Source organism: Camelina sativa, chromosome 12 (genome assembly GCF_030686135.1).
Source record: "Camelina sativa cultivar CO46 ecotype springtype chromosome 12, ASM3068613v1".
Taxonomy (NCBI): domain Eukaryota; kingdom Viridiplantae; phylum Streptophyta; class Magnoliopsida; order Brassicales; family Brassicaceae; genus Camelina; species Camelina sativa.
The window spans coordinates 1,449,095-1,476,515 of record NC_141891.1 but is presented as its reverse complement, the minus strand read 5'-3'; the positions used below and the strand labels follow the sequence as shown (position 1 = coordinate 1,476,515).

The 27,421-nt window shown below is 35.4% G+C and overlaps 6 protein-coding genes and 1 pseudogene across 11 annotated transcripts; 4 read left to right on the top strand and 3 right to left on the bottom strand.

The window, feature by feature from the left end:
• Window positions 1–215: 215 nt before the first annotated feature.
• On the bottom strand, window positions 216–2,088 carry LOC104729459 (heat stress transcription factor B-1). The gene is made up of 2 exons (XM_010448396.2): window positions 1,348–2,088; window positions 216–1,160 (listed from the first exon to the last, which is right to left on the bottom strand). Exons 1-2 carry the CDS (start codon window positions 1,555–1,557, stop codon window positions 501–503), a joined length of 870 nt encoding a protein of 289 aa, XP_010446698.2. The 5' UTR covers window positions 1,558–2,088; the 3' UTR covers window positions 216–500.
• A 3,764-nt stretch (window positions 2,089–5,852) lies between these two features.
• LOC104729458 (uncharacterized) lies at window positions 5,853–9,272 on the top strand. Of its 2 annotated transcripts, none has more exons than XM_010448395.2 (13): window positions 5,853–6,243; window positions 6,351–6,389; window positions 6,472–6,620; window positions 6,759–6,834; window positions 6,930–7,224; window positions 7,336–7,445; window positions 7,526–7,573; window positions 7,664–7,861; window positions 8,072–8,173; window positions 8,285–8,412; window positions 8,512–8,653; window positions 8,846–9,004; window positions 9,091–9,272. In XM_010448395.2, exons 1-13 carry the CDS (start codon window positions 6,047–6,049, stop codon window positions 9,113–9,115), a joined length of 1,668 nt encoding a protein of 555 aa, XP_010446697.1. In that variant the 5' UTR covers window positions 5,853–6,046; the 3' UTR covers window positions 9,116–9,272. The 2 variants fall into 2 exon arrangements, with proteins under 2 accessions (XP_010446697.1, XP_087333807.1); XM_087477681.1 differs by having other exon boundaries at window positions 5,904–6,243; window positions 6,472–6,624.
• Window positions 9,273–11,420: 2,148 nt separating this feature from the next.
• On the top strand, window positions 11,421–13,497 carry LOC104729455 (uncharacterized). 2 transcript variants are annotated; one of them, XM_010448393.3, is made up of 4 exons: window positions 11,421–12,492; window positions 12,591–12,924; window positions 13,003–13,084; window positions 13,168–13,497. In XM_010448393.3, exons 1-4 carry the CDS (start codon window positions 11,853–11,855, stop codon window positions 13,426–13,428), a joined length of 1,317 nt encoding a protein of 438 aa, XP_010446695.2. In that variant the 5' UTR covers window positions 11,421–11,852; the 3' UTR covers window positions 13,429–13,497. The 2 variants fall into 2 exon arrangements, 1 of the variants encoding a protein (XP_010446695.2); XR_015573938.1 differs by having other exon boundaries at window positions 11,574–12,492; window positions 12,591–12,936.
• Window positions 13,466–16,554, bottom strand: LOC104729456 (uncharacterized). Of its 2 annotated transcripts, none has more exons than XM_010448394.2 (13): window positions 16,280–16,554; window positions 15,963–16,113; window positions 15,756–15,845; window positions 15,606–15,671; window positions 15,433–15,498; window positions 15,252–15,337; window positions 15,138–15,183; window positions 14,948–15,002; window positions 14,474–14,734; window positions 14,257–14,387; window positions 14,068–14,172; window positions 13,820–13,975; window positions 13,466–13,732 (listed from the first exon to the last, which is right to left on the bottom strand). In XM_010448394.2, the coding sequence occupies exons 2-13, from the start codon at window positions 15,978–15,980 to the stop codon at window positions 13,670–13,672; spliced, it is 1,143 nt and encodes a 380-aa protein (XP_010446696.1). In that variant the 5' UTR covers window positions 15,981–16,113; window positions 16,280–16,554; the 3' UTR covers window positions 13,466–13,669. The 2 variants fall into 2 exon arrangements, with proteins under 2 accessions (XP_010446696.1, XP_087333806.1); XM_087477680.1 differs by having other exon boundaries at window positions 15,919–16,113; window positions 16,280–16,476.
• A 2,567-nt stretch (window positions 16,555–19,121) lies between these two features.
• On the top strand, window positions 19,122–20,596 carry LOC104729454 (mitogen-activated protein kinase kinase kinase 20 pseudogene; annotated as a pseudogene). Its single transcript, XR_015573939.1, has one exon. The product of XR_015573939.1 is annotated as a mitogen-activated protein kinase kinase kinase 20 pseudogene (transcript).
• A 928-nt stretch (window positions 20,597–21,524) lies between these two features.
• LOC104729452 (PI-PLC X domain-containing protein At5g67130) lies at window positions 21,525–24,057 on the top strand. 2 transcript variants are annotated; one of them, XM_010448390.2, is made up of 9 exons: window positions 21,525–21,791; window positions 21,871–21,993; window positions 22,082–22,219; window positions 22,554–22,652; window positions 22,731–22,844; window positions 22,930–23,119; window positions 23,209–23,432; window positions 23,541–23,627; window positions 23,750–24,057. In XM_010448390.2, exons 1-9 carry the CDS (start codon window positions 21,729–21,731, stop codon window positions 23,927–23,929), a joined length of 1,218 nt encoding a protein of 405 aa, XP_010446692.1. In that variant the 5' UTR covers window positions 21,525–21,728; the 3' UTR covers window positions 23,930–24,057. The 2 variants fall into 2 exon arrangements, with proteins under 2 accessions (XP_010446692.1, XP_087333805.1); XM_087477679.1 differs by having other exon boundaries at window positions 21,645–21,791; window positions 22,718–22,844.
• Window positions 23,976–27,303, bottom strand: LOC104729453 (nicotinate phosphoribosyltransferase 1). Its single transcript, XM_010448391.3, has 15 exons — window positions 26,925–27,303; window positions 26,692–26,836; window positions 26,487–26,606; window positions 26,270–26,404; window positions 26,124–26,185; window positions 25,948–26,023; window positions 25,760–25,861; window positions 25,545–25,661; window positions 25,394–25,452; window positions 25,132–25,306; window positions 24,905–25,039; window positions 24,707–24,805; window positions 24,516–24,624; window positions 24,318–24,430; window positions 23,976–24,234 (listed from the first exon to the last, which is right to left on the bottom strand). Exons 1-15 carry the CDS (start codon window positions 27,086–27,088, stop codon window positions 24,157–24,159), a joined length of 1,689 nt encoding a protein of 562 aa, XP_010446693.1. The 5' UTR covers window positions 27,089–27,303; the 3' UTR covers window positions 23,976–24,156.
• Between the last annotated feature and the right edge of the window lie 118 nt (window positions 27,304–27,421).

Below are 27,421 nucleotides of genomic sequence, written 5' to 3'. Positions count from 1 at the left end.
TTTGAATTGAAAATATTCAACGGATTACGTAAAAACACGGAAACCACCTACTACTTGCAAGAAAACAAATCATAAAAATAAAAATAAAAAGTAAAAGTAAAAATTTCTTCCTATTTCAAGTTTCCAACCAAAGTACAAGAATCTAGACAGTCCCCATGCATTTTACACATTAGAAAAAGGGATCTCAAGAAATAAATCAAGCCAAAAACACCCAATACTAAAAACTTTCAACATCTGTCTTATTATATAAATATATTTAAACATACACTAATTAATCCTTATACAAATAGGATATACATGAAAATTCTTATATTTGCGTTTGATCCTTCTGGATCTTCTTCTTCTTCTTCGTTCACTTTAAGAAAAAAAAAAACATTAAAAAATAATAAAAACAAACTTTTTCCCCTTGCGAGAAAATCATGTTTTTTCCTTTCTTCTGTCGTCGATGACGTGTCACACGCTGGTTTGAACAGTCTTCGAAACACTTGTTTTGTTTTGTTTTAGTTGCAGACTTTGCTGCTTTTCCACAACGGCGCGTGAAAGTCCACGTTCTTTAATTCCTTCGTTATATGGGACCCACCGACCAAATAATTATTTTCATCCCGGTCCCTCTTCTTTCTCTCTCCTTTCAACCACACCCCAAACAATTTCAACCCTTCACCTACCCCCTCATCCGCTCCTCCACCACAGCCTTCGCAATCACTACTACTCTCTTCTTCTTCGTCAGACTCCAGCACCGGTTTGAACTTCCCTCCTCCTTTGATCATCTGATCTATCTGTTCAGGCTTTACTTTGAGATGATCAGTCAAGAACGTCACCAGCTCATCCCTTTGCTTCTTCGCCGCCTCTAGCTCCGAGCTTAAACTGTTGTTCTCTCGTTTCAGCTTCTCGTTCTCTCCCGATAAATCAGCAACCATGTTCTCCACCGAACCAGGGTTCTTAGACGAACCTGGTGATGACGTTGAGCTTGACCCGTGATCATCACCACCCCCACCAACACCCGAGTTTGACTCAGACGGCGTACTACCACCACCAACAACTACACATTTCCCCGCGATCACAGACTTACGCCGTCGTATATCCGACAACAGATCCTCTCCTCCTCTCCGGAAATAATCGTTCGCGAATTCCCATTTATCCGGTACTGTTTTCCGAAACCCCTACAAAAAAACAGAACAAAACAAGAAAGTGTTGTTCTGAGCTTCTAGAAACTTTTTCTCACCAACCCCCAAATTTTCGAAAAATTACGAAATTGGCCAACCAACAACCAAAGAATGATTCAATTTCACCAAACGAGTTTTAATTGAAGGAAGCAATAAATAAATGTAAAAAAAAAAAGAAACTCACGTAAGTGTTGAGCTGACGAATGAAGCTTGAGAAGTTATTATGTTTGAAGTATTGAGGAAGAAGATCTTTAGCAAACTCAGCTGTCTTCCACACCACGAAAGCTGTTCCGTCTTCGTTCCATGACACGACGTCGTCTGTGTTATGATCATCTACTAGCTGATACGTTTTGCTTAAAAACGGCGCCGGTACAGATCTTTGCGCCACCGTCATCTCCGGCGAGTTATCACCCCCAACCAAAATATATATAAAAAAAAAAGAAACAACTAAAAATAATCTAGAAAACTTAGAAAGCAATTAAAGATCGGAGCAGAGGATATTTATTAGCAACTAAAGAGCAAGAGAGCGGTGAGAAATTCCCAATCCCAGCAGTAAAAGCCAGAGAGGAAAACACGAGAACGGAGGAGATCGGAGTTTCTTTTGGTTTCTTCCATTTAAGGAAAAATCTTTTGGAGGAAGAAGATGAAGACGACGACCATAATTCGCCGGAGCTAATCCGTGTGATATATAAGTAATTTAATTATAAACTCTCTGTTTTTTTTTTTCTTCTGTATGTAAACAACAAGTAAGTAAAAAGAGAAAGAAACTAGTTAAGTGTTATCACGAAGTTTGGTCTTTATAACGTAGAGGATTTATAGATCCTCGATTGAGTAGTAGTGGCCCCTACCTTTGAAAAGAATAAAAGTAAAAAAAAAAAACGGATGCTTGCTTCTAGAAATTCTAAGAAACATCTTTTCTTCTTTCTTCTCTTTTGAAAAAAAAAAAGAATACATATATATAATCATCTTATGAAAAAATATTCAAAAAGTCTTATCTTTTGAATTATGATTTCCTTTTTCACTCCCTTGAATATATCTCTCTATTCGTAATTTGTACAACTTGTATCCATGAGTTAATATTTCTCTTCATCTAGAAAGTTTTTATAAATTTAACAGGTACGTTGTAATCTTTATTTTTTTCAAATATGACGGGTGACAAAAGAGATATTTATATGATAAAAATTGCGACTTTGGTTTTATTTGCCTTGTTTTCTAATATATTTCTTTTGTAATTTTTTTATTGTGTTCACCTAACACATTTTTGCCTTTCGATTCACATTGGGGTACCAATGAGCTTCATTTACCTTTTCTTTTTAATAGTATCTTTAGACTAAACAATTCGGATAATATTTTTTAAACGTATGAGTCGTGACAAATTCAAGTTCTAAAAAAACCATCGACATCTCTACGTCTTCATTTCTTGGATTTATTTCCAACACCTTTGGCTTTAATTTATCCCCATTTTATCATCACTATTCACTGATATAGTGATATTCATACCACCACGGCTATATAATCGTACCCACGGCTATTAATAATTTGCGTAAATGCAAGTCTCCGTTGGAGAAAAAAATGACATGCGTTTTCAACTTTTCATAAACATTCTAAATACATGCAAACGCGAATTAATAATTGTTAATTTTAATATTAATAATTTATACATAAAATGTTATAATAGGATTAGCTAATTGACTATTTTATATTTTTGTAAATAACGATAGCATAAAAAGCAGATGTTGTTTTTGGTTACAAATTTTTATAATAATAAAGTTTGGTAAGAAAAGGAAAGAATTTTGGAATATGTTTTTATTTATTATTAAAATAATTTCAACAAAAACATGTCATATTTTGTAAATTGTTTTTCAATTAGTTATAAGTATTTTAAAACTGATTCTGCAAATAAACAAATATTTTATTTTATTTTAGTCAAAAAAGGCAATAACCAACGTGTGAAAAAATTGTAGATTGTTGCATGTACACTCAAATGGACTTCAAACACATCGTCTATTTTAAAGGTTATACAATTGCTAATTTGCAATGTTCAAGAAAGCGCTAGGCGGTAATTGGGCGGTGACCCAACGCCTAGCGCCTAGAACGCTTAATCGGAGGCTAGGCGATTTTAGGCGGTTTAGACGTTTTCAACGTAGAACATTATATATGTAATATTGTAGACAAAAATATATGTTAGATAAATAAAAGTAATAAACCATAAACAAAACTTAGGAAAAAATGTAGTTTTTAATTGATATCAACAACATATAAAGATTTGTAATTATGTATATGAATGTAAAACTTTAAATTTTAATTATATATAATTAAAAATTAGATAAATATATTAAATCGAAATATATGTGATTTTAGGCGGTTTAGGCGGTCGTCTAGGCGTCGGTTGAGCGCCTAGCGCCTAGACGGCGCCTAGGCGACCGCCTAGACCGCTTTTCATATTGGTTAACTTATTTCGTGATATTTTATCAATCTTACAATTATTTTTAAATCGTGATTTATGTCTCCTTTTTTACAAAAAAAAAAAAATGAAGTAATTTTATAATGTATTTTTTTTTGTTTTGGTTAAATGAGAATTTCATTCAATAGATTTTATATATATTCCACACAATTCTTCTATAATTATAAGGGGAACCTAACTTACTAGCTAAGACTCACTATTATGGATAAACCGGGTTCATGCATGATTGAGTATACTTATTTTGAAAATTCAGTACCAAGAGCTCCAGTTATGTATTAAAACCATATATTAACAAATGCGTGTAACTTTTTTCATGTTGATAGGGCTTTTTACTTTTTCATTTACAGTCAAGTTGAGGTATCTCGTTATAGACGTGTATACTCTTTTCACATTTCCTAATAACGAATTGTCATCTTTTTATCAAATAGAAGCATTCTGTTACATTGTGTACAGGGATAGAGAGCATTTTTCCTACATGGAAAAGTCGGAAATAAACAATTTTGACTTGGTGATGATTATCCGTTTAATTTGATGGAAATAACCGAAACTTTCTAAACATGTATTAACAATTCTACATTAGTTTTTTTTTTACTCACAAATTATAGAATAACATACGTTGAACCATATAATTATGTTGGGATAATTAATTAAGTATGACGGTTCCAATTTGTAATATTTTGGATAGTGCTAAAGTACAGAATGAAAGAAAATAATTTAAAAGAAAATACGTAATAAAATAATTGCAATTGCACAGCTACACAAAATCATAAATAGGATTTCTTTGTATCAATAACATGTATTATGCGGATGAGGATGACCAAAAAAAACACAATCACGTTGACTTTCATTATCATAAATATCTTCAGGCCATTACAACAAATTCAATGAACTTTTGTCTCGGTCTTCTCTATCATTACCAGTTTTGGAGCATTTATTCGGTTCTACTATCGAAAGTTCGAACTCATTTCTATGTTTTTTTGGACCTTTGGTGACAACATGAGGAAAAATGACCTCTTGACCAAAACCAACTTAAGTCAGACTAATGGTGGGAACTATTGACACGCGTCAAGAAACATCCACATAAAGAAAGAAACATCGATCTAAAACGTATGTCTTTTGTTTCCCACGAATCTTTTTTTGTTTCTTTTTCTGATGGAACTTGAAAGATGAGTCTGGTAATAATGTAATTGCGTTTGTTGGGGCATTAGAATGTTTGAGTTCCATTCCCTATTCCCATCATAACTTTAAAACTTTGCTTTTTCCATATTCTCATCTTAACTTTTGAGTCGGCATAAACTGTTCATAACACACATTCAAAGTCTAATATAAACTAAACATTATAAACAGATCTTATGTTTTGTCAAGGGAAAAAAAAATCGTTTTGAGGATATAAAAACAATGCAAATATACATGGAATATAATTCTAGTTATTCTATAAAAAAAAAAGAAGAAGGATGTATTTAAATGTAAATTTCTTTGCAACCTCTAATCATAAATGGTACCACCTAAGATTAAAACTAAATTAAAACCATATATATATATATATATATATGTTCTTCTGATGACCTCAAACCAAGTAGTCTAACTAATGGGATATAAAATGCAATCTAATCTTTATGGTTAAGTTCTATAATGTAATTATTATGTACTCCATATGTCAACGTCATACGTCGCCACTACACTCACCTCAAACAAAGAAAATGATCAGTCACAGATTCCACAATTTTTTGGGCACCACCATTAATTTATTTTTCTCTCAATTTGTAGTTCTAAAAACCAATTATTGGAATAATTAAAGAATGAAATGACGTTTAACTCGCGACACGTCTCCTTCAACAACCGGTTTAAGCATTTTTTAAAGCAAAAACACACATTTTCCCAATAAAAACTACATATATTCTTTTTCAAATTGCAGTTTTCTATGGCTTTAAAAATATAAAAAATTACGCATTTTCCCTATAGAAAACTATCTAGATTCTTTTTCAAACTGCATTATATTATGGCTTTAAATCACTCGATCACATGCAACATGTTTGTACGTGTTCAAAAAGTTGGTCATCTAAGAGATTAGCCTTAAAAAACACAAATATGCTTAACAAAATAAAATCAACAAAATTACATATTAAAAAATATAAAATAGAAACTAGTAAACCTCTGGGAGAGACAGAAGGTTCCACCTAAAATCTTACGCACTTAAGCGCTAAGCATAGCCTAATAGTTGACACGTGGACAAAACGCAGATCTAATTACCCCCTGGAATCGAACGGTTCACATTCACTGCAAAATTAGTCGCCGGAAATTAAAAAAATAAAAGTATCGTAAAAAATTCGCCTGAGAAATTTTCCCCCAATTCCGAAGAGGTTAATTAGGGTTTCTGAGCTTAGAGAGACAGAGACCACAAAGGAGGTGAGAGATCAAGATGTGGCACGAAGCGAGAAGATCGGAGAAGAAGGTTCACGATATGATGGACGCTGCTCGGAAAAGAGCACAGAGGCGAGCTATTTACTTGGCTAAACGCCGTGGAGATCCAATTCAGTCGATTCAAGCCGTTGGTTCTCGATACCGAATCTTCCGTGATGATGGTCTTTACCAAGCCACCGAGGATCAACAGGGCTTGTAATTGTTTACTTACCCCTATCGATACTTCAATTCTTATATAATTTTATTTTTTTCAATTTGGATTTGATTGCTTATCAAATAAGTCTGAACGACGTTTGTATCAGGATTCCTTGGAATGGGAAGCAAGATGTAATGATTGATAGGTATTTGATTTTAGTTTCTAGGGTTTATCTAGAAGTTCATTGATTTGCTTGTTTGTTGATTTGAATAGCGATTGTTGTATAGATTTGATGGACGTGCTCTTCTGGATTTTGTGCGTGAGGCTGGTTCGAGAAGTATACGGCCACATAAGAAAACGGAAGAGGAGGAAGAAGTTGAAGAGTTTGTTAATTTTGAGCGTTATCGAGATTTGATTAAGCATCGGCGTAGAGGATGTCGGTACCTTTTTTTACTACAATTTTGTTTCTTTTTTCGATCTTCCAATCAAATTCAAGGAAAAAAACGGTCTTGGAATCAAAGTTTGAGTAATTGAGATAAAGAGTCAATGGGATAATGCTTCATACTGTGAACAGTTTCGGATGAGGAGGGTTTGCTACATGTCCATCAAGAGCTCGATGCCAAACTTACTGCTCCCTTCCCAGGGGCTAGGTACATTTTCACCCTACTCTGAAAGTTAAATCCTCGTTCTGTCTTATTCTTATTAGTAGTGTTTGCTGTAATCACAATTGTATGTTTTGTTGTAGATCACAAGCAGCTCAACCAACTGCAAACAAAGGAACATATTCGCAGGTTGGGTTTTCTTATGCGGGAAATGGAAAAGATAAGTCATTTGATGCGGACGAAGATGATGTTGATGACGACGAGGATGATGAGGATGAGGAGGAAGAATTTGACAGTAACGACAGCGATGATGAAGGAATGGAAACTATTGCTAAACAGTTTGGCATAAAGCGATATGGGTGGCTGGTTTATATGGACAAGAAGGCAAAAGAGGAAGAGAAAAGGCAAAAAGAACTCATCAAAGGCGATCCTTCAATTGTAAGTTGCAAGGCTCGTTCGTGTTGATCTATGAAAGTTTATGTCTTCCTTTTGTTTCGCTTCTTTGCTTATCTATGATTTTGAACTGAATCGAAACTCATGAAAATGCAGAAGAAGCTAAGTCGTAAGGAAAGAAGGAAAGTTTCAAGGACAGAGAGAGACAGAGAAAAAGAAACTTCAAGGATTGTTGGAAGGCAAATGATTCATCATGATCCCTACAGGTAAGATGGCATAACACATAAGAAAGCAAAAGTCAAAATGTAAGTTTTAGCTCACTGACATGGTTCTTCTAAATTCACAGGGAGTCTCGAAGGAGTCCTACTTATGAGGCTTATCCGCGTTCAAGAAGGTTTTGCTGTTATTAGCCTGTTATTATGTCATTCCAGCTATGAAAACATTGGGAGTGTGATTCCTTATCTCTTCTTTTGCGTATCCACAGATCAAGATCCAGATCCCGGTCATATTCTCCATCATACTCACGGCGAAATGGGCGTGGAGATCATTCAGATGAAATCAGCAAACCGAAAATTGAATATATTACTGAATTTGGAGGAGGCTCTGGAGATGTAGGAAGTCCGAAGTTCGGAGGATATTCCCCACCGCATTCACCACCATCTCAAACTGATCTATTAAGCCGGTCGGAGCACTCAACCTATAGTTCTTGCAATAGCCACTTACTCCCCACTTGTTGGTTGAGGAAAACTTTTGTTGTTGTAGAATAAATTGGCACTAGATTAGCACCAAGGGAGAGATAGAATCTTCCTTTCTGGAACAGCTTTTAGAATTGAATGAAATTGCTAATTATAATCGATAGAGTAGGAAACTATAATATTTTATTTTCCTGCAGACCATCGTCGGGCCATATTCTTGAGGCGCTGCATGTTGATCCTGCGTCTGGTGTATCCCTTGAGAAAGACAAGATTGTTAAACCAGCTAGACCGACTGTGAGGTATATAGATGAGATTGCATATTTCCAGATTATTTTATGTGTTCTGTATCTTCTTCCGTTAGCTTTTGTGGTTGTGAATGGGAACCTTGATTTCTTTTTTTCTACTTGCAGTACTTCCACAGCACTAGCGAAGCTTTCAAAAGCAGGTACATCCTCGTTGAAGCAGACACAAGCAGAGAAGAAAGAAACTCCCCAAGAACGACTGAAGAGAATCATGAATAAACAGCTAACAAAGCAAAGTAAGATCTTAAGTGTTATCATATATGTTCACTACGATTAGGTTTATTCCTATTTTCTGTGAGAAACTGAGATGGTGGATGAATCATATTTATACACAGTTAAGAAAGACTCTGCAACAGAGACTGCTAAGAAACGAGAACAGGAGCGGCAAAGGCTGGAGAAACTAGCGGAAACAAGCCGGTTAAGTCGGAATAGGCAACGCAGCCGTAGTAGGAGTAATAGTCGATCGCCACCACCGAGGTTGTTAATAAAGTTATCATTTTTTGCTTCGTGATTAGAATGGGGATTTGTGAAGATGAGAAGGAAGTTCTCTGTTCTAGAGCTCTGATTGGATCCGCTCTCTCTCTCGAGACTCACCAATACAGTTGACTGCACAGATTTCATTGCTTCTCCTCCCATTTGATTTTGTTTATTAAAATATTTTGCCTGCAGAAGACACAGACGAAGCAGAAGCAGAAGTAGAAGTAGAAGCAGAAGCAGGAGATCGCGCAGACACGGTTCAAGGTCACGGTCTAGGTCCCTATCAAGGTCGCGATCACGGTCTCCCAAACGCTCACGGAGACGCTCCCCATCTTATTCAAGGTCTCCCAGGTAAAAAACAGATGGCAAGCTTTACATGAATGGTGGCTTGCTTTTACCTTTGTCTATATAACAAACATATTGAGTGTATTTTGCAGGCGAAGAAGCAGGTCAAGGCATTGAAGAGAGTAAACTCCTATTGTTGAGGCAACGGTTCTGTTTCCTCTGTTTTTAGTTATGTGTGTTTTCTTATCCTTACTTTTTTTTTATTCTGAATAAAGTTTGTCTGGGACTTATGTATATGGATTCAGTGGTTAAAAATATGGTTCTGTTGGATACATGGGATTGTTCGAAAGAGCAGTGTTGATACACTACTAATTAACAAATTGTGCCTGTGCGTGACCATCTCCATGTGATTTTAAGTACACAACTCCTAAAGTGTTGGTCCTTTCTAAGAAAGTTGTTAAGCTACAAAGATTGTCATACTTACAACTACATTTATAAAAACAATAGTTAAGGCTGGTCCCATTCCCGTATAAACAACTTGCTTTGATTACCACTCTTATCTTCCATAAGATATCTTTCTTGAATCTCCATATATTATACCTTTTCATTCATTGTAACTTGTAAGTAAGAAGAACAATGAATCTCAAGGTTGCGGCTTTCAACTGTCGAGAGAAGCAGAAGAAACTAGCAATGGTCTCTTTCGACATTAATGAATCTTCTCATTCCTTTTTTTTTTTTAAAGAAATCAATTGAATAACAAAATAGTAAGAAAGCTGGACATTAAATTCGCTGAGATGAATATCACACTACACATTGCATGAAAAGCTAGCATGCATAGAGAGTGAAATTTGAATGTTGCAAATTGAAAAAATAGAAACATGCATATTTTTATACGACAATGAAAACAAGAAAACACGTGATATATATTAGATGAAAAAAATATATTTCCTTATTGTAATGAATGGATAAGAACGATTTGAATGAAGGAGAGAATAAAAAAAAAATTCAACGTTTGAATGTGGTAGGAGCGGAGTCACTATAGTATTTCTCATGAGTCAATATTGATTGAAACATGGGTTTTTATTAATTGGACCCATTCTCTCTGATCTTTTGGTTCTGGTTTTTTCGAACTAGTAGTATTATTATGGTTATACTAATTGATAGCTTTGTTTTGTTCGCAAAAATCAATGCTCACAATAAATAACAACAGAGACTAGTGTGTGTTGTCGTGTGCGTGCTTGAACATCCAACCCCAATGCGGCGTTTGTTAGATAACGTGATACATAACTCTATGCTTTGAAATTTCGTAACTTCATCATTAATCAACCCATCTGATGAGAGATTCTTTGGAATTTGTAAGTACTTAAAGCCTAAATTTATGTTCGACAAAAATATCATTTCTAGAGTTTCAATGAAATTTTTTGAAACCAGTACAACCGACCTGTTTAAAAAACTTTACATTCTTTCTATTATTACAATGGGTATAGCTATAAAACTCAAATCAATTCAAACTAGCAAAAGAAAGTAATTAAATACTACTACATACTTACATATATGTCAACGGTGTAGACATTTTATTTTGGTTTTAATGTTAAAGAGGTGTAGACAATTATTAGTACGAGTTATGGAAAAGAAAGATCATTGTCATTTTGTTCATGAATTATATATTTGGTTCAACTTGACAAACACCAATTCATGGCCAGTTATCTTTTTTATAAATGCAAGTATATTACTATCATTTTTGAACAACTAATTCTATGTACCTTAGCTTTCTACAATACTACCATGTATAAATGCAAGTAGATTAATAAGAATAGACATCTATCCAATAAAGTTGGTATATGTAGCTCTTTGTTCTTAATATGTGATTCAGTTAGCTCAGTACCATTTGTTAATAATCTCTCTCAACCACACTATTCTTTTCTGCATTTAATCAAGAGATACAAAGGTACTTGTGTATCGTTATGCTATTAATTATACTTCTTTGATTGCTCTTTCCTAATAAGCTCTTTCCTAATCATGTATATGATGTGTTGAAAAGTCTATATTCTACAAAATTGTCTTGACCAAAAATGGTATATCTACCAATGATGGAGACTACTACATATTATTAGTGCAGCAAGCTTTTAGGGGCTACGACCCTGCTTTTTAGGTCTGCAGGAGCTACTACAGTTACAAAATACAAGTATACTGTAAAAATAATGACCTCAAAGTGAGAAAAAAAGCAAAAAAAAAAGAAAGCAGAAGCTAGTTAAGAGAAACGACAAAAGAGTCTGAAATTTATCGAAAGAACAAAAATGTCACATGGAAGAATTGTGGCATTATAATAACGGTACAGAGGAATCGGATGGAAGAAGAAGAAGAAACAAAAGAAATTTTTATTTACCTAAACAAACAAACAAAGAAACCTCTTAACGTCAGTTAAATCTGTTTCTTTCCTCCAAAAATTCATAAAATGTAAACAACACACATGGAAGACAGTGTTACAAGAAAAGAGTAAAATTACATTATCCCAAAGAATCGTCAGTTTCAAATTGATAATTTATGTTAAGTTCTTGGCTTTTTAATTCTATTTTTTCCTTTTTGTGTGTGTGGGTATGTATGTATGTATATGATCGGACCAGCCACGACACTTGTCTTAATAATGCCACCAAAAAAAAAAAAAAACCCTTCTCTCTCCTTACTCTCTCTATACTCTCAAAGTTCTCACCTTTTGAGATTATTTACAAAAGAACAGAAAAGTACAGTTTCTTTATTCTCTTTTTATAACACTTTAACATCATCACTCTTGAAACACTTCTCAATCTCCTCCGGTCAACAAAATGAGTTCAATTTCTTAAAAAAAAAGTTTCATTCTTTCCAAACTTAATCTGAGATTTGTTCTTTTAAAAAAATCCGACCAAGAAAAAAAAACATGAGAAAGACTTCAGTTTCATCAAACAGTTTTGGTGGGTTTTTAAGTCCCGGAGCTCCAAGTTACGCCGATAACAAAGGTTGGAGCTCCGAGAGAGTTCCTCATCCTTCTTCTTCTTCAACTACTTCCACCGCTTCGATTAACGGTCATCGTCGTCACATCGGCTCAACCTCAGCTTTAACGACACCGTTTTACAGCGGTAGAGCTATACCTTCCAAGTGGGAAGATGCTGAGCGGTGGATTTGTAGCCCTGTTGCGACGTACCCACAAGGAGGTGTTTGTAAAAACTCCTCAGTGACTTCTGAGCAGAGGCGTCAGAAATCTAAAAGCGGTCCTATTGTTCCTCCTCCTCCTACGCTGCTGCCTCATCCTACGTCTTCCTCCTCGGCGATTGGGTGTTATCACTACTCTCCGAGGATGATGATGCGTTCTATGGAAGCTCCTCCCAAGGGTTTAATGGTTGTTGGTTCACCGTTCTCTACTGGTGTTTTGGAGGCGGATAGGGTTTTTAGAGGCAGTGTCGGTGCTGCTGGTGGTGGATATGATAGCTATGGACATGGACCTGGACACGGTCATAGCCGGAGCTGGGTTGATTTGATGAGTGAAGAAACTTCATCTCTTAGTTCCAAAACTGATACAGGTACTATAAAGCTTAGATCTTTGCTTTACAAATTGCAAAAAAGCTTAGATCTTTAAGTTCAAGATCTAAGCTTTTGTTAATTTTGGAAATATGTGCAGAGGAGAAAGCAGAGATGATGACGGCGACTCAATCTCCGGTGGTTTCAAGAAGAGATATGGCGACTCAGATGAGTCCAGAAGAGATGAGTCCTAATAATAATAGTAATCAGTCTCCACCACTGGTTGTGTCTGTGATTGAGCCTCCTCCTTGTAGAGGTGAAGTGAGAGAAGTGAAAATGGATAAAGGAGCAAAGATGATTAAGCGTCCAAAGAGACGAGTAATGTCTTCTTCTAGGATTATTAGGAGAGAGCAACCTGAGGTTGAAGATAACTCTGAAGCTTCTGCGTCTTCTTCTTCTTGGGATATCTCAGAACCAGCCATGTCTCTTTCTAAGTAATCAAACTTGTGTGTATCTGTTTTTTTTTTATATCTGTTTCTTCTTTGGTCAGCCATTGATGTCAGTATTTGCAGGTTGCAAAGAGAGGAAGCTAAGATAGCAGCTTGGGAAAATCTGCAGAAGGCGAAAGCAGAAGCAGCCATTAGAAAACTCGAGGTCAGTCCTCCTTCACTTACTTTTGAATCAACCAACCAACCACAGATCATGAACTAAAATGTCTTTGACTTTTGAATCAATAGGTGAAGTTGGAGAAGAAGAAATCAGCATCAATGGATAAGATTTTGAACAAGCTTCAAACAGCTAGGATAAAAGCACAAGAGATGAGGAGAAGTTCAGTATCCAGTGAACATGAACAACAACAACAGCAACAAGGGAATCATCAAATCTCCAGAAACTCGGTGAAGATGAGTCATCTTGTCCGAAGACATACGTTCATGACTCCTTTCATGACTTGCTTTGCTCCTCGTGTTGATTGCAGAAAATCTTCTTCTGCTGTATGATTTTTTTTTATCGAAAAGACAAAATGTACACTGCAAATTTTTCTTGTAAAGCTTTTTCTGTTCTTCCAACTTTTTTAAATTGTCTGCATATTACACCATCACAAAGTAGGTTCACTGGTTCCCGGGTAAAACATAAACAAAAGCTTCAGTTAAATAGATCCTGAGGATTTTTAAGTCTATCAGACAGATGGAGTTTATACAAATGACAAGGCCAAAGCTATGATATGTTGGTCTGGTGCATTTAGTATGGCCGGTACCTCCAGTCTGATCTTGATGGTCGTGCGTTCGGCATTCCATATCCCCACTAGCAGAGTTAGTTTAAAAACGAAATGAATCAGAATCAAGTTGTATATAAAGAATCTTTGAATGATGTTCTCAGTTGTGCACTCACATCGTCCAAACTCATGCCTCCATACATTCGACCAAAAGTACGCATTGGACCTCCTCCATAACCACCAAAATATTCAGGACGAGAAGAACTTAGCATCGAACTTCCACCGGCACTAGGTCCAGCGTCATCAAGTGGTGTTGCTGAATCTATGGCTACCTAAACCCGAAAATCAAAATAATTTAGTTTCTTTAAACATCTGATAAGCTATTGTACTATACTAAAGCATCGATTATAAAGCGTGTCTTTACCTCTTGTCCACAAATTTCATGAGATCTTCGGGCTACACGATCTGCAACACCATTTTCAGCAAAAGTAACAAATCCAAAACCTCTATGTCCACTTCTTTTTGGGTCCTATAAGAAAAAAAATTGAATGTTCAATACACACAAACATTTTCTGAAAGTGTTCTTAATGTAACAATGTAACTTATAGCTCACCTTTGGAATATAAGCATCTTGAATATGGCCAAATCTACCAAAATAATCGCGTAGATCTTCAACAGATGCTTCTTGAGGAAGTCGTCCAACAAAAATCTTGTTTCCTATTCCCCTTGTGGTTGGTTCCCCTCCTAAGATAAAATGAAAATTGCTTATAGCGATTTGAAAATTGTTTTGTTTCTAACTAGTATTTTGGTATTATATGGTAAGTACTTACTTCCGTAAAACGAGGCCGGATTATCATAGACAGTAGGAGCACCAAGCGCTGCGTATCTTGTCGCTGCAGAAATATAAGCATCATAAGCTCCATAACCACCTGGAGCTCCGAATCCACCTGCAACAGCCACAGGTGGACGCGACATTCTAGCCACTGGTTGTGGCCTAGGCGGATGGTCATCTTCCTTTGGTGTTGCCCGATCAACAGCAACCGTTGTACCTCCCAGATCATGAGTGTCTTCCATCAGATCCTCCACTGAATCTGAATCCACAAAATAGAAAGGTTTCTTCTGAATCCAAACTTTTACAAATAGGTTAAAATGAACTAAAACTGTGACAGTATCTACATCCAGGATCACATGTGTCAGTTTCTTATGTTTTCTTTCTCACGAGTTTGACAATCAAACATGTAAAGAAGGTTCTGTCGTCAAAATTTATTAACGCAAATCAGGAGGAGATTCAAGCGAAAACTGACCAGCACTAGCGAATGTGATAAAACCAATTCCTCGGTGTTGCTTTGAGTTGTGATCCTAAAATAGAAAATGTAGAAATGATATCAAATCCAAGAGGCACGAAAAGCTAAAGAATTGGGCAGATCTGAGCACAAACTCTTCAAAAGTGTTGGATATAATCAACACACAATTTGATAATGATAGATTGATTACCTTAGGCATGTATAAGTCTGTTATTTCCCCATACCTCTCAAAATGGCTGCATTTTCCACAGCTATTAGAAACCATTCTGAAAAAAAAGAACACACTAAAAGCAAATCGGATTACCTTCTGAAATCTGATTCAGAGACTGATGAAGGGATTCGAGCAACGAAAATCCTCGTCACCTTCTTTGCAGGCTGTCTCATCTCTTCCTGGCACAATAACATACCCTTATAAGAACATAAATCTCTTGAACATAAGTAATAAACTAATGTCTTATTCAATTCACAAAATCCATGTAACAAACCTTTGGTGTAGCCACTTTTACTTCCAAGATCCTGTTCCCTAAAAAGTGTTCACCTTTCAAAGCGTTCTAACAAGTGTTCATACAATACAAACAAGCACTAAGACAGGTTTTTTCTAGTAGATAAAAAGTATCCAGAAACCATTGAAACAAAAATATGCAACTCGTAATCATACCTTAGCATCTTCAGCAGAAGCAAAAGTGACATATCCAAACCCACGAGATCTTCCAGTTGATCGATCCTAAACATAAACACATCTTCAAACGATTGAATCAAAAGCTCATCGTGACATTTCTCAAACGTATAAAGACTTTCAAATGCAAACCTTCATGACAATACAATCCTCCAAGTCACCAAATTTTGACATGTAATCCTTAAGCCCATCGGAATCAATATCCCACGGAATCCCCAAAACCTAAAAAATCAATTAAATTACATATAAAAGCATCGCAGTTACACAATTCAGACAAAAGCTCTGAGATTTATACCGAAACGATGAAAACAAAAAGATCTAAACTTTGAGCTCAATTACCACAAGCTTCCGTTCCATGAGAAGAGACTACTAATGTAGTAGATCTGGAGAAGAATCGAAACCCTAAGACACTCAACAAAAATCTCTCTTTTTTTCTCTGGGGAGATCACTCGTTCTCTCCTTCTAAATCTCTCACACTCGTCTCTTCCTCCTGCAAACCACAAGCACATCTTTTTCTCACACACAATTATCATCAAACACCAAATCATCATCATTTTTTTTTGGGGATTCTCTCCGATTAGAAGAAACAAAAGAAACTTAAAAATTTATCCTTTTTTTTAGATTCATTGCGAAACTTTTGAAACTCACACACTGACCTTTTCGAAACCTCTCTATCGTTCTCTCTCTCTATCTCTCTCCCACAAGGATTACGGATTACCCTAAATTGGCCAAACCCTTGTTCTGGATTTTTCGTTTTGAAATCTCTCTCTCTCTCTCGCTCTACAATTTGACGATCTTTAAGGAGGAAGCAAGCGAAGATGGGAATATTCCGGCGATAAAACGTTTACCGTCCTCCGCGATTGGTGACACGTGTTGAACATTAATGTTCTTTCTTACCGTTAAGCCCATAAGTCTTAATGGGCTTAGCTTTGTAAGTTTAGGTAGGCCTCATAATGGGTATTTAACAAACATAAAACTACATGCATGTGCTATGTATGTTGTGGAGTTTTAAAACCAAAAGATATTTTGTTATTGATTCAAAGATTAATTATACACTTTTTTTTTTATTTGAATACCACCAAATAATGGCTAAGTATATGAAGAAACTTTGAAATTTTGTTCATAATTTTTTTGTTACCGTTAACTCTAATATATATATATTTTTTAAACCCTTAATTGCATTAGATATTATGAGTACTTGGTGGTAAAACATTGAACAAAGAGGAATTTGAAAACATGAAACGTTGAGACTCTAATATATTATATATTTGTAATTGTTAGTTTTGTATAAAATATATGTCTTTATAATCTAATTAATTCTTTATGTACGTGTTTACCACGTGAAACCTTACAACAAAATTTGAAATTCTAACTAATTTTTGTAACTTCTTTCTATTACCTCAATCTAATAACCATTTTATTTGTTATTTTAACATTATTTTGTTAGTTCTTTAAAAAAATATTTCATCTAGTATCTCTCTTGTGTTTCATGTGAGACCTAGAAATATTTTGTTTTTTATACAATTCATCCTTAACTTATTTTCTTGATCATCTCTATTTTTTTATTTTCGTTAGTTACTTTCAACATTCATCATCATCTCACTTATTCCTCTTGCGTTTATCACATGAATCCTTAGAACATATAAACTTGAATCTCTAGTTAACGTTTATAATTTGTTTGTAATCTTTTAACCACACAAACATTTTATAATTATTATGACAAGTCACTCTAAGAAAGTATTCCATTTATAACATAACTTGAAGGTTGGTGCATCTAATAATGGTAAACGGTCGATTTTTAAGTAATAAAAGAGAGAAGTCGCCATGCAATTGTTATCGTTTAATCATCATTGACCCATACTTCTGGTGGAAATATCAAATCGTTGGCCACGTCAAAGTATTATATTAACGTTCGTGTGATGTGTGAACCAATTTGACCCGTTTCAGTCGTCTACGGGTCTTTTCTATTATTATTCTCACACGCCATTTTGTTATTTTTAAATATTTTTTTGCCAACTACTTCACAGTTCACACCATTTCGTCTCACCTAAATTTGTACTTATAATAAACTTTAAGAATTCGTTATTTCTTTTTGTTTTAATATTCAGACTATCGTAGTTAACATTGTAGTACTTTTCATGGTATATTGCCACACGATTGAATTAACATGTTAATATAATTTGTTGGCAAGTCACGGTGTCTTTAACTATAAGGCACTGGAAAAGTGTTAGTTGCATTAATTGGGATATTTCTGGTACTTTAATTAAATGTTAACATGTCTTTTAAAATTTTATCAAACTTTGATCACTGATGTGGACTTATCATACGAAAATGATTTAGGTTTGCTAATTATTATTAATCACATTTCTTTCCATAGAAGTAGTATACTGAGATCGGTACGTATGTGATTAGTTTCTCTAACAACCAAAAGATTTAGAAACTAGAAATATTTATAAGTTTCAAGAATATTCCTTTATCTTATGTATAACAACATATCAAGGGAAAATCAAACTAATTGTATTCTATGTTCGGAGAACATTATAAACTTGGAAATGATCTCAACTAAACTGGACTAAAATCAAAATGTTATACTACGTAGTATAAGACTATGAGTTAATTATTCGAATCTTTCAACAAACTTTAGAGAGAATTATTCGAATTTTTCAAAAAAAAAAAATCAGTATTGAGTAGAGATAATAAAATCTTGACCGCATCCATGCATACATGTTGTTAATGAGATGTGTCACATGTGGATGAGATTTTAACAAATTTTCTCTGAATTCAACACTGTTTCTACGAGAGCAAATCACTCATCACCCTCAACAAAAATATGACCATTTTATATTTATTTATTTACAATAATAATAACCAATATCTCACAGCCATATAAAATACCTTACAAGTGAGGGAAAAAAATTAAATCTATAAAAGAATAATTGATAGAATCTTCCCTCAGATTTTTACGCTACTTAATAAAAAAAAACGCGAATCACATGGTAGATCTTGACACAAACGTGTAGAACTACAAATCTCATCTACCAAATTAAAAAAATCACAAACAATCTAATTTACCACATAAATATATATATATATATATGTCATCAAACAATTATAGATAAAACATCTTCAAAAATAAGATTTATATCTTACAAATATATAAGATAACATAAATCAATCTTTTATAGCTAAAAAATCTAAAACATTACTAAAGATAAAAAAAAATACCTTATCAAAAGTTAAAGATAAATTACATTTTCTGATAACAAAATCATTTAATATCATTATCTGTTTATAGTGCTATATTTTTTTTTTAATAATGTAAAATAATAAATAAAAAAAAAGCGCGTGATGACAAAGAAGAAGTAGAAAAAATCTAATAAACAGTGGAAACAAAAGAAGAGAGTCTTTGGGTTGGGTCTCTTCTTCACACCTCACACGTCCCACGTTTTCTTTATGGACTACTATTTCTTCTCCTAGCCAAGAGAAGTGCTCATTATTTTTTTGTACACATATAATAATTTGGTTAAATACTTCTATATAATCACGTGCATTATAACTACAAAAATACACAAACTATTTTCTTCTTTTTTTCTTAAATATATAAAAATTGGGAACTCAATCTCAAGAGTTATATATAAAAAAACAGAAGTAGGGTTGGAGATGAAGAAGAAGAAAGTGTAAAGAAACTGTTTCGTAATAAGACTTTTTTATTTTCTTTCTAATGGAGTGGATTCGTAGAGAAACAATTGGTCACGGAAGCTTCTCTACGGTTAGTTTAGCAACTACCTCTGGAAGCTCTACAACGACGTTGTTTCCACCGTTAATAGCTGTGAAATCCTCCGGAGTTGTTTCCTCCGCCTCGTTGATGAACGAGAGACACGTTCTTGATCACCTCGGAGATTGTTCTGAGATCGTGCGGTGTTTTGGAGAAGGGAAGACGGTGGAGAACGGTGAAGAGGTTTACAATCTGTTTCTTGAGTATGCCTCCGGTGGTAACCTTGCTGATCGGATAAAAAAATCCGGTGAGGCTTTGCCGGAGTTTGAAGTGAGGAGGTTCACGAGATCGATTGTGAAAGGGTTGTGTCATATTCACAAGAATGGTTTCTCTCATTGTGATTTAAAGCTTGAGAATGTTTTGGTTTTTGATGATCATGTCAAGATTTCTGATTTCGGTTTGGCTAAACGGTTAAGTAGTAGTGATGGGGTTGGTGGTGGTGTTGAGATTAGGGGAACTCCGTTGTATATGGCACCGGAATGTGTGAATTACGGCGAGTTTGAGTCTCCGGCGGATATATGGGCTTTGGGATGCTCTGTTGTTGAGATGTCTAGTGGTAAAACGGCGTGGTGTTTGGACGAGAGGAGTGATAATGTTATGTCTTTGATGGTACGTATTGGTTTAGGTGATGAGGTTCCGAGGATTCCGGTTGAATTGTCGGAGGAAGGTAAAGATTTCGTGAGCAAGTGTTTTGTTAAAGACCCGGCTAAGAGATGGACGGCTCAGATGCTTTTGGATCATCCCTTCTTAGCCGTTGATGATGGTCATGAGAGTGTTGGTGGGTCGTATTTGAGTTTGATGAGGTGTGGCGAAGAAGACGAAGAAGCTTCGGTTTCGCCGAGGAATCCATTTGATTTTCCCGGGTGGAATTCGGTTCAGTCTCCGGTTAACGAATCGGTTAGGTTTAGTTCATTGGTAAAGTCGCCGGAGGAGAGAATCAGTGGTTTGGTCAGTGAGATGCCTGATTGGTCGGTGTCGTGTGATTGGGTCAACGTGAGGTGAAAATTGGAGTTAGTTTTTTTTTTTTTCTGTGTTGTGGAGAAAGGACCAAGTCATTGTGTTGTTGTAGGAGATTATCATGGGTGGGTCGTTTTAGTATTTGACGGTCCTGATTTAATTTAGCTCGTTGACTAATGTAAATTATATTGAAATCAGAATATTCTTGGATGAAATGAAACTGAGAGTTTTTGTTGTGCCATTGTATGTTACTGCTCTCTCTAATCTAATATTTATTGTTACAAAGTTACAACTCATCATCAATGTTTTTGTAACAGAGATTCTCTCAATTCGAAAAATGAAAAGAGAAAAGCTTTGATTAATTATTTGTCGGTTATTAGATTTAATATGAGAAAGTAAGTTATCAGAATGTGAACAAATTCAATGGAATAAAAAGCTGGTTTTGGTATAAAGATTTAGTACTATAAGATTCGATTTAATTATAAGGGTTAAGAGAAGGCCATGGATGGTTTAATATTGCTGTGCAATGGAAGGTTTCGGCTTGGTTTGTAGCCCACCACCAAACCAATGGCAACAGGTGAGCTAGGGGGAAGTAGAAGTATATGGAAGTGAAACTATAGAAATTGGGCCCTAGAGTCCTCTTTAATTGGGCTTTGATTTGGAATGAACTAAGTTATAAACTAAACCAATTCTTGAATTAGCTAACTAATTAGTTTTGAGAAGTAATTAATTTCTTTCTGTTGAAATGTTAAATAAAACCATAGTGTACCACTATTCTACTATCCAAATTAACCAATAAACTATTCCTAGTGTACCTCGACGTGAGTACTATCCAAATCAAATCAATATACTCGGTCTCTATGCATCTTACTGATTCTCCTATTCGTGTGTTATCTGTACGAAGAAGAAAGGTCAAGGTCAAAGGAAGACTCGGTAACACATGACATTTCTAATGCACATATATATATTCAACATGGTGAAATAATTTTTTTATAACAAAATTGTAAATGATTAATTAGAGAAACACACGACTTTTAAACAAGGTTAAGGAGATGACTCGGTTTGATTTCTAAGCACATTATATTATTCCACATGGTGATAATAGAATATTTTGAAACAAAGTTGTAAATGAATATATTAGAGAATCACACGACTTTTAAAAGACGAATAGGATCATAATTATTGAAAATTAGAAACCAAGAAAATTCCAAAGTTCCAACTGTCCCAACCAAAAAACGCTGCGTTTTAACCAAATATATCTCTCCCATCACTTGAAAAGAAACATTAGCATTTAAAACTTCCTTTAACAAAACATCTTCTCTCTATCTTTCTTTCTTTCTCTAACAAAACATTAAAGAAAAAAAAAAGAAACAATGGGTTTCTTTAATCTGATGATCATAGCTTTATGTTTCTCATCTTTTGTTTACAGTCTCGAGGTTCTTTATACACACTTCTCTTATAATTTTTATCTTTTGTTGCAAGTTAGTAACAGAGAGGTTTTGATTTTGGTCACAGATGGGAGAAACGTGTAGTTCGAGCAGCCAATGCGACGCCGGATTGAGTTGCCAGAGTTGTCCAGCGAACGGAAACACAGGTTCTACTTGTACCCGGATCCAGCCTCTTAACCCGACTTCAAAGGTTCGTGTTTTAACAATTTCTTGATTTTCTTTTATTGTTGTTCTTGAGAGAGTGATGATGGATTGCATGTGGTTTTGATGATGGGTAGGTGAATGGTTTGCCGTTTAACAAGTACTCTTGGCTAACAACACACAATTCGTACGCAATCACGGGGGCAAATTCGGCAACTGGCTCTATCTTAATCTCCCCAACGAATCAAGAAGACTCCATCACTAATCAGCTTAAGGTCTACCTACCTACGTTCATCTTTATTGACAATTTTTCGTATTAGAATTTTCCTTTGGCTAAATTTGGTATTTGACTTAATTTGCAAGTATCTTTTGCCTTAGGTTTCAATAAACGACAATGTCATCTGCTTTTAGTTGGTGGCTTTTGTTGTGAAAGATTAACTTTTTTTGTTTTTGTTACTTTCCACGTGTTAAAATGAAACACAGATCCAAAAAATTTTTTGAGCTGTTCCTCAATGATTTGTTCTTTACATGTTAGTTTGTGAATATGTGAACTGTCACTATGATGTGCTTTTTAGTTGACCTTTTGGACATTTGTTGTTGTTGTTGTAGAATGGTGTGAGAGGGATTATGCTTGATACATATGATTTTCAGAACGATATATGGCTTTGTCATTCCACTGGAGGGACTTGCTTTAACTTCACAGCCTTTGTAAGTTTGCAATTGAATCATTTGAATTTGGATTGTGAGTCAACATAAACTGATCAACGAATCAGTTAACCTTTGCAGCAACCGGCTATCAATGCGCTCAAAGAGATCAATGATTTTCTTGAATCAAACTTATCTGAGATTGTTACCATCATTCTTGAAGATTATGTCAAATCTCCAAATGGTTTGACTAAGGTACATTTGTGCCAAATAGCTTTTGACACCACCGTTTTGATAGATGTAACTAATGCAAAGAACCGATGTTTTGATACTATGTAAGGTGTTCAAAGCATCTGGATTGAGTAAATTCCAGTTACCACTTTCGAGGATGCCCAAAGACGGTACAGACTGGCCAACAGTGGATGATATGGTGAAGCAGAACCAAAGGCTTGTGGTATTTACTTCGAAGAAGGATAAAGAAGCTTCTGAAGGTTTTGCTTACCAGTGGAATTATATGGTTGAAACCCAATGTGAGTTTTTTTTTATGAACTTTAATCAGACAAGAATCTATATTAAAGGACACAGCTTAACAAGATGATGTTTTGTGTTATTATGTTAGATGGTAATGATGGAATGAAGGATGGATCATGCTCAAGTCGATCTGAATCTTCTCCATTGGATACAAAGTCTCGGTCTTTGGTGTTTCAGAACTACTTTGAAACCAATCCGAATTCAACGCAAGCATGTGCGGATAACTCCTCTCCGTTGATTGAAATGATGAGAACTTGCCATGAAGCAGCGGGTAAAAGATGGCCTAACTTCATAGCCGTTGATTTTTACCAGGTGCTCCTTTGACAAATCCTACCATTTTGTAAAGCTGATCTTTGTTCCTTGGAATCCGGAAGTCTAATTTTCAGAATCTCATTGTGCTATTGAATAATTTGATCGCAGAGGAGTGACAGTGGAGGAGCTGCAGAAGCTGTAGATGAAGCAAATGGTCGTCTCACATGCGGTTGTGATAGCTTAGTCTATTGCAAGGTATGTCACATCTAACAAGCAACATATTCTTCTTCCTCTTTGTTGTCTCGAATTGGGTTCTTAAGTTTATGGAATATAATTCATCATATTGAGCTAATGGATAAATGTGCATATATGGACAGTCAAACGCACCTTTTGGAACATGCGATGCTCCCCCTCCAAAGTCATCTCCATCACCAGTCACTGGAGGAACTTCTTCTTCACGGAATTCAACAAATCTTCCTGCGAGTAATGCTGATTCTACAGCAATTGGATTTTCATCTCTCGTTCTGATCTCTGCAGCGACTCTCTTGCTGTGGTGATAGTTCTTCAGTGAGCTCAGTTTGCTTTGATATGACATGACACAAATGATATGATTTCCCTTTATACATTTCCACGAAATTGACCAAAACATTCAATACATTATTGGTGAGTAGAAGTTTTTAGATAATGATGTTGTAAAAAGAGTGAGACCAGTGGCAAAGCTGATACTATGGTGTTACACACACACACACACTCCGAAGCAGACAACCAATGTTTGAGTAAATTCTCAATGCAGTTCACCGACAGGAGCTTCGTTGAGCCAGAGGAAGTGGATGAAGTCATACAACTTGGCGCTGACACTAACCTGCAAGTGTAAGTAAAAGTCAGATTTCTCTCAGTTACAAACTACAAATAGGTTTTCTCAGGCGTTTAGTTGGATTATTATACCTTATATGGAGTAGGGTTTAATCGTCTCATATGATCGGGTCTCATGTTTTCGAGCTGTTTGATGCAACGGTTTCTTAGCTCTTTCAGTGGCTCTAGCTCTTCCCTAGCTTCATCTTCATGACAGTAAAAAAAGAAAAAACACAATGAGTCATAAGCATTTGTCAGTATCCTGTAAGAACTGAGAGCTCTGTTTTTAACCTGCATTTCCACGCCAATAACATTTCAGAAGCTCTTCAACGCGTTGTGGCACAACATAAGCCCTTTTCGACTCATTGAATGGATGACGGCAAAGTAACCTTTCACCGACCTTAGGATCCAAAGTAAATAAATGAAAAGGCAATAATAGAAAGCTTGAAATCTTTCAAAAATGCTAAAGGTCTTTCTTTTACCTTTGGAGGTGGTTCGTTCTCTCCAGTCATTATATCAACCAGAGGGTAACCCTCTTTTCCGAATAATCTATAAGTACGTTTTTTACATGGTATCGATACCTGAAGAGAGCAAAAAACAAAAGCGATTGGGTTTATACAAAGAACAACACGGAAAGTTTGAAGCAACAGTCTTAATGGAAATGAGTCCAGAATCCAAACCTTAGTAACATCTTCAGAAAGTTTGATCCGAGGCTGATTGTTTATTTCCACTAGTTTGAAAACACAACCTAATGCAGCTTGTGCATAGCAAGTCACTAAGTTGGTTCCTATTCCAAATGCATCTACTTCATGACCCTTTTCGGGAGGAAAGAAAAAAAAACGATTTTGTTACATTTCAAGGTGAGGCCTCTAAAGGTAAAAAATTTCTTAAGGAAGCAGAGTTTTACCTGTTTATTTAGGGCATCGACTGTCTCTTCGTTTAGATCATTACTAGCAGTGATGATCATCTTCCCGAAATCAAGAACTTTGAGGTCTCTCTCCATCGCACAAAAAAATTTCCTGACCTCAGTAGAAAGATAGGCTAAGTCACCTGAATCCAGTCTAATGCCTACTGCTTTGTATCTGCATAACAGCACAAAGCCATGAATCTTCAAAAAAACTGCAACGGCGAATCAACGATGGAGAACTAATGGAAGATTGATTACACACCCCAATTCATTAAGTGCTAAAGCAACAGCGCAGAAGTTTGGAATTCCACTCTTCATCACCTGTAAGACAGTTAGAAACACTAGTTCTTTTGTAATTACGATAACACCAATAAAATCTTAACTTCAGATGAGATGAAAACATTATTACTCACATCGTAAGTGTCTACAAGAGCGAGAAAGGAATTTGGGAATGCCAGTGCGTATGAAATGAATGCTGCAAGCTCGCTTTGATTTGTCTCGGAAAAAATCCCTTGTAATGAAGATGAGTTCTGTCGTCCACCAATCACAAGGAAGATCATGAAGAGATTAATCAAAAACAGAACAATACTACACTGAGGAAAAAAAATATAGATTTGGATTAACAAACCTGAATCTTCGTTAGGCATGATTGGACCAAACAAACAAAATCCTCACAAGTGCTTTTCCCATCAGAACTTCTAAGCACTTTGTCTACAATTTCATCAAGGCCCTACAAAAGAACCAATGTAAAGTATCAATTATGTTAACTATATATTGGAGCTGAGTTATTCACAAATTATGCTAAAGCAAACTTACCATGAATGAGCTAACAAAAGCATGGGAATGAGTACCACGAAGAGGTATCCCAAACAATCTCCCCGCTGCAACATTGCTGCGGTAAAAACAAAGCAAGGGAATATAGAAAAATATCATATCCTCTCTTCCCTTACAATGTTTCCATAAGAAAACAAAATCACTTAGTAAAGACATACCTTGTTGCATCAAAACCTCCAAGGTAGCAATATTTAGATGCACTTATTGCGCCATCGGGTCCCTATAAACAATACATATCAGAGATGCAACAAACAAACTCTCAACATCTAAGGCTAAACATATTAACATGTGCTGAGTGAGAAACCTGAGCTCTTCGAGCACCAAACTCGAGCAGAAGCTTAGATTTTCCAGCAACAAAACGATGTCTTGCTGCATTAGTAGCAACCAAAGATGCATAATTGATGAGATTGAGGAATGGAGTTTCCAACAATTGCACAACCTAAGTTAAAGCATAAAGAAAACAGAAACTAATCAAAACATGATCATTCGAAATTAAAAGAGAGTAGAGATAGTAAACTCACAGCGACAGGACCTTCGATTCTGAGTAAAGGAACTTTAGGGAAAACAACTGATCCTTCCGAAATAGCATACACTTCAATGTCAGAACAATCAAGTCCTCGAAGATAATCACAAAAAGCTTCCTGATTTTTTCAAATCCCAAAAAACAGTTTTTTAAAAAGATGAAAAAAAAATCGAAACTTTTTGTGTTTTGTTATATATATATACCTCACAACCAGGCAACGAATCACGAACGAAATCGATCTCTTGATCAGTCAAATTGAAATTAGCGAGGAACTTAATGCATTCTTCTAAACCAGCAAAGATAGTGTACTCTCCACCAAACGGGTTCTTACGAAAATACAAATCAAACCTGAAAAGAGAATCGAAAAAAAGATGAAACCTTTACATGTTTTGTGGATTCAAAAGATTCGAAATTTAAGGAGTTTGATTTGACATACACAGATCGTTCAGATTGTTTGCCAGCTTTCCAGTAAGCATAAGCCATGGTGAATTGGTAAAGATCATTGAGCAGAGGTGTCACCATCGGGTTAGTGGGTCCGTTTATGACCCGACCCGATTGCTTCCCATCAAGAACAAGACCGTTCTCTTTCTTCTTCTCCATTAAAAACCCTCTTTTTGCTCCGTCGTCGTCTCCGGCGAGTTTGTTTTATGAGTGTCGACACTATCTAGCTCTATCTATATACATATAAAGTATCTGACTTTGTTTCAACAACTCTCTCCAGTCGCCTTCTAACCGAATTTTTTCTCTGATATTTTCCTTTAAAGAGAGAATCCGAGAATTTTCCTTTTTCACCTTTTTTTATGTTTTTAAATTATGTTTTTTATTTGTATATTCAATAATATTTATAAATAAAATAAAATAGAAGATTTGTACTAAATATTAAAGTGAAAGTAAAAAAAAACTTTTTGGAGAATTTATGAGGAAAAAAAAAAA

Bases quoted from the DNA above. Each gene is read 5' to 3' on its own strand.
- LOC104729458 (XM_010448395.2), top strand. From the start codon at position 6,047: ATGTGGCACGAAGCGAGAAGATCGGAGAAGAAGGTTCACGATATGATG. The intron at 6,390-6,471 runs GTATTTGATTTT...ATTGTTGTATAG, and splicing joins CAAGATGTAATGATTGATAG to ATTTGATGGACGTGCTCTTC. The intron at 8,654-8,845 runs GTTGTTAATAAA...TTTTGCCTGCAG, and splicing joins AGTCGATCGCCACCACCGAG to AAGACACAGACGAAGCAGAA.
- LOC104729456 (XM_010448394.2), bottom strand. The intron at 15,672-15,755 runs GTTTGCATTTGA...GTTTATGTTTAG, and splicing joins AGGATTGTATTGTCATGAAG to GATCGATCAACTGGAAGATC. The intron at 15,338-15,432 runs GTTTGTTACATG...TTATTGTGCCAG, and splicing joins TAAAAGTGGCTACACCAAAG to GAAGAGATGAGACAGCCTGC.
- LOC104729455 (XM_010448393.3), top strand. From the start codon at position 11,853: ATGAGAAAGACTTCAGTTTCATCAAACAGTTTTGGTGGGTTTTTAAGT. The intron at 12,493-12,590 runs GTACTATAAAGC...AAATATGTGCAG, and splicing joins TAGTTCCAAAACTGATACAG to AGGAGAAAGCAGAGATGATG. The intron at 13,085-13,167 runs GTCAGTCCTCCT...TTGAATCAATAG, and splicing joins CAGCCATTAGAAAACTCGAG to GTGAAGTTGGAGAAGAAGAA.
- LOC104729453 (XM_010448391.3), bottom strand. From the start codon at position 27,088: ATGGAGAAGAAGAAAGAGAACGGTCTTGTTCTTGATGGGAAGCAATCG. The intron at 26,024-26,123 runs GTATGTCTTTAC...TTTTTACCGCAG, and splicing joins GGAGGTTTTGATGCAACAAG to CAATGTTGCAGCGGGGAGAT. The intron at 25,453-25,544 runs GTGAGTAATAAT...ACTGTCTTACAG, and splicing joins CTCTTGTAGACACTTACGAT to GTGATGAAGAGTGGAATTCC.
- LOC104729452 (XM_010448390.2), top strand. From the start codon at position 21,729: ATGGGTTTCTTTAATCTGATGATCATAGCTTTATGTTTCTCATCTTTT. The intron at 22,845-22,929 runs GTACATTTGTGC...ATACTATGTAAG, and splicing joins CTCCAAATGGTTTGACTAAG to GTGTTCAAAGCATCTGGATT. The intron at 23,628-23,749 runs GTATGTCACATC...ATATATGGACAG, and splicing joins ATAGCTTAGTCTATTGCAAG to TCAAACGCACCTTTTGGAAC.
- LOC104729459 (XM_010448396.2), bottom strand. From the start codon at position 1,557: ATGACGGTGGCGCAAAGATCTGTACCGGCGCCGTTTTTAAGCAAAACG. The intron at 1,161-1,347 runs GTGAGTTTCTTT...GTTTTTTTGTAG, and splicing joins TTCGTCAGCTCAACACTTAC to GGGTTTCGGAAAACAGTACC.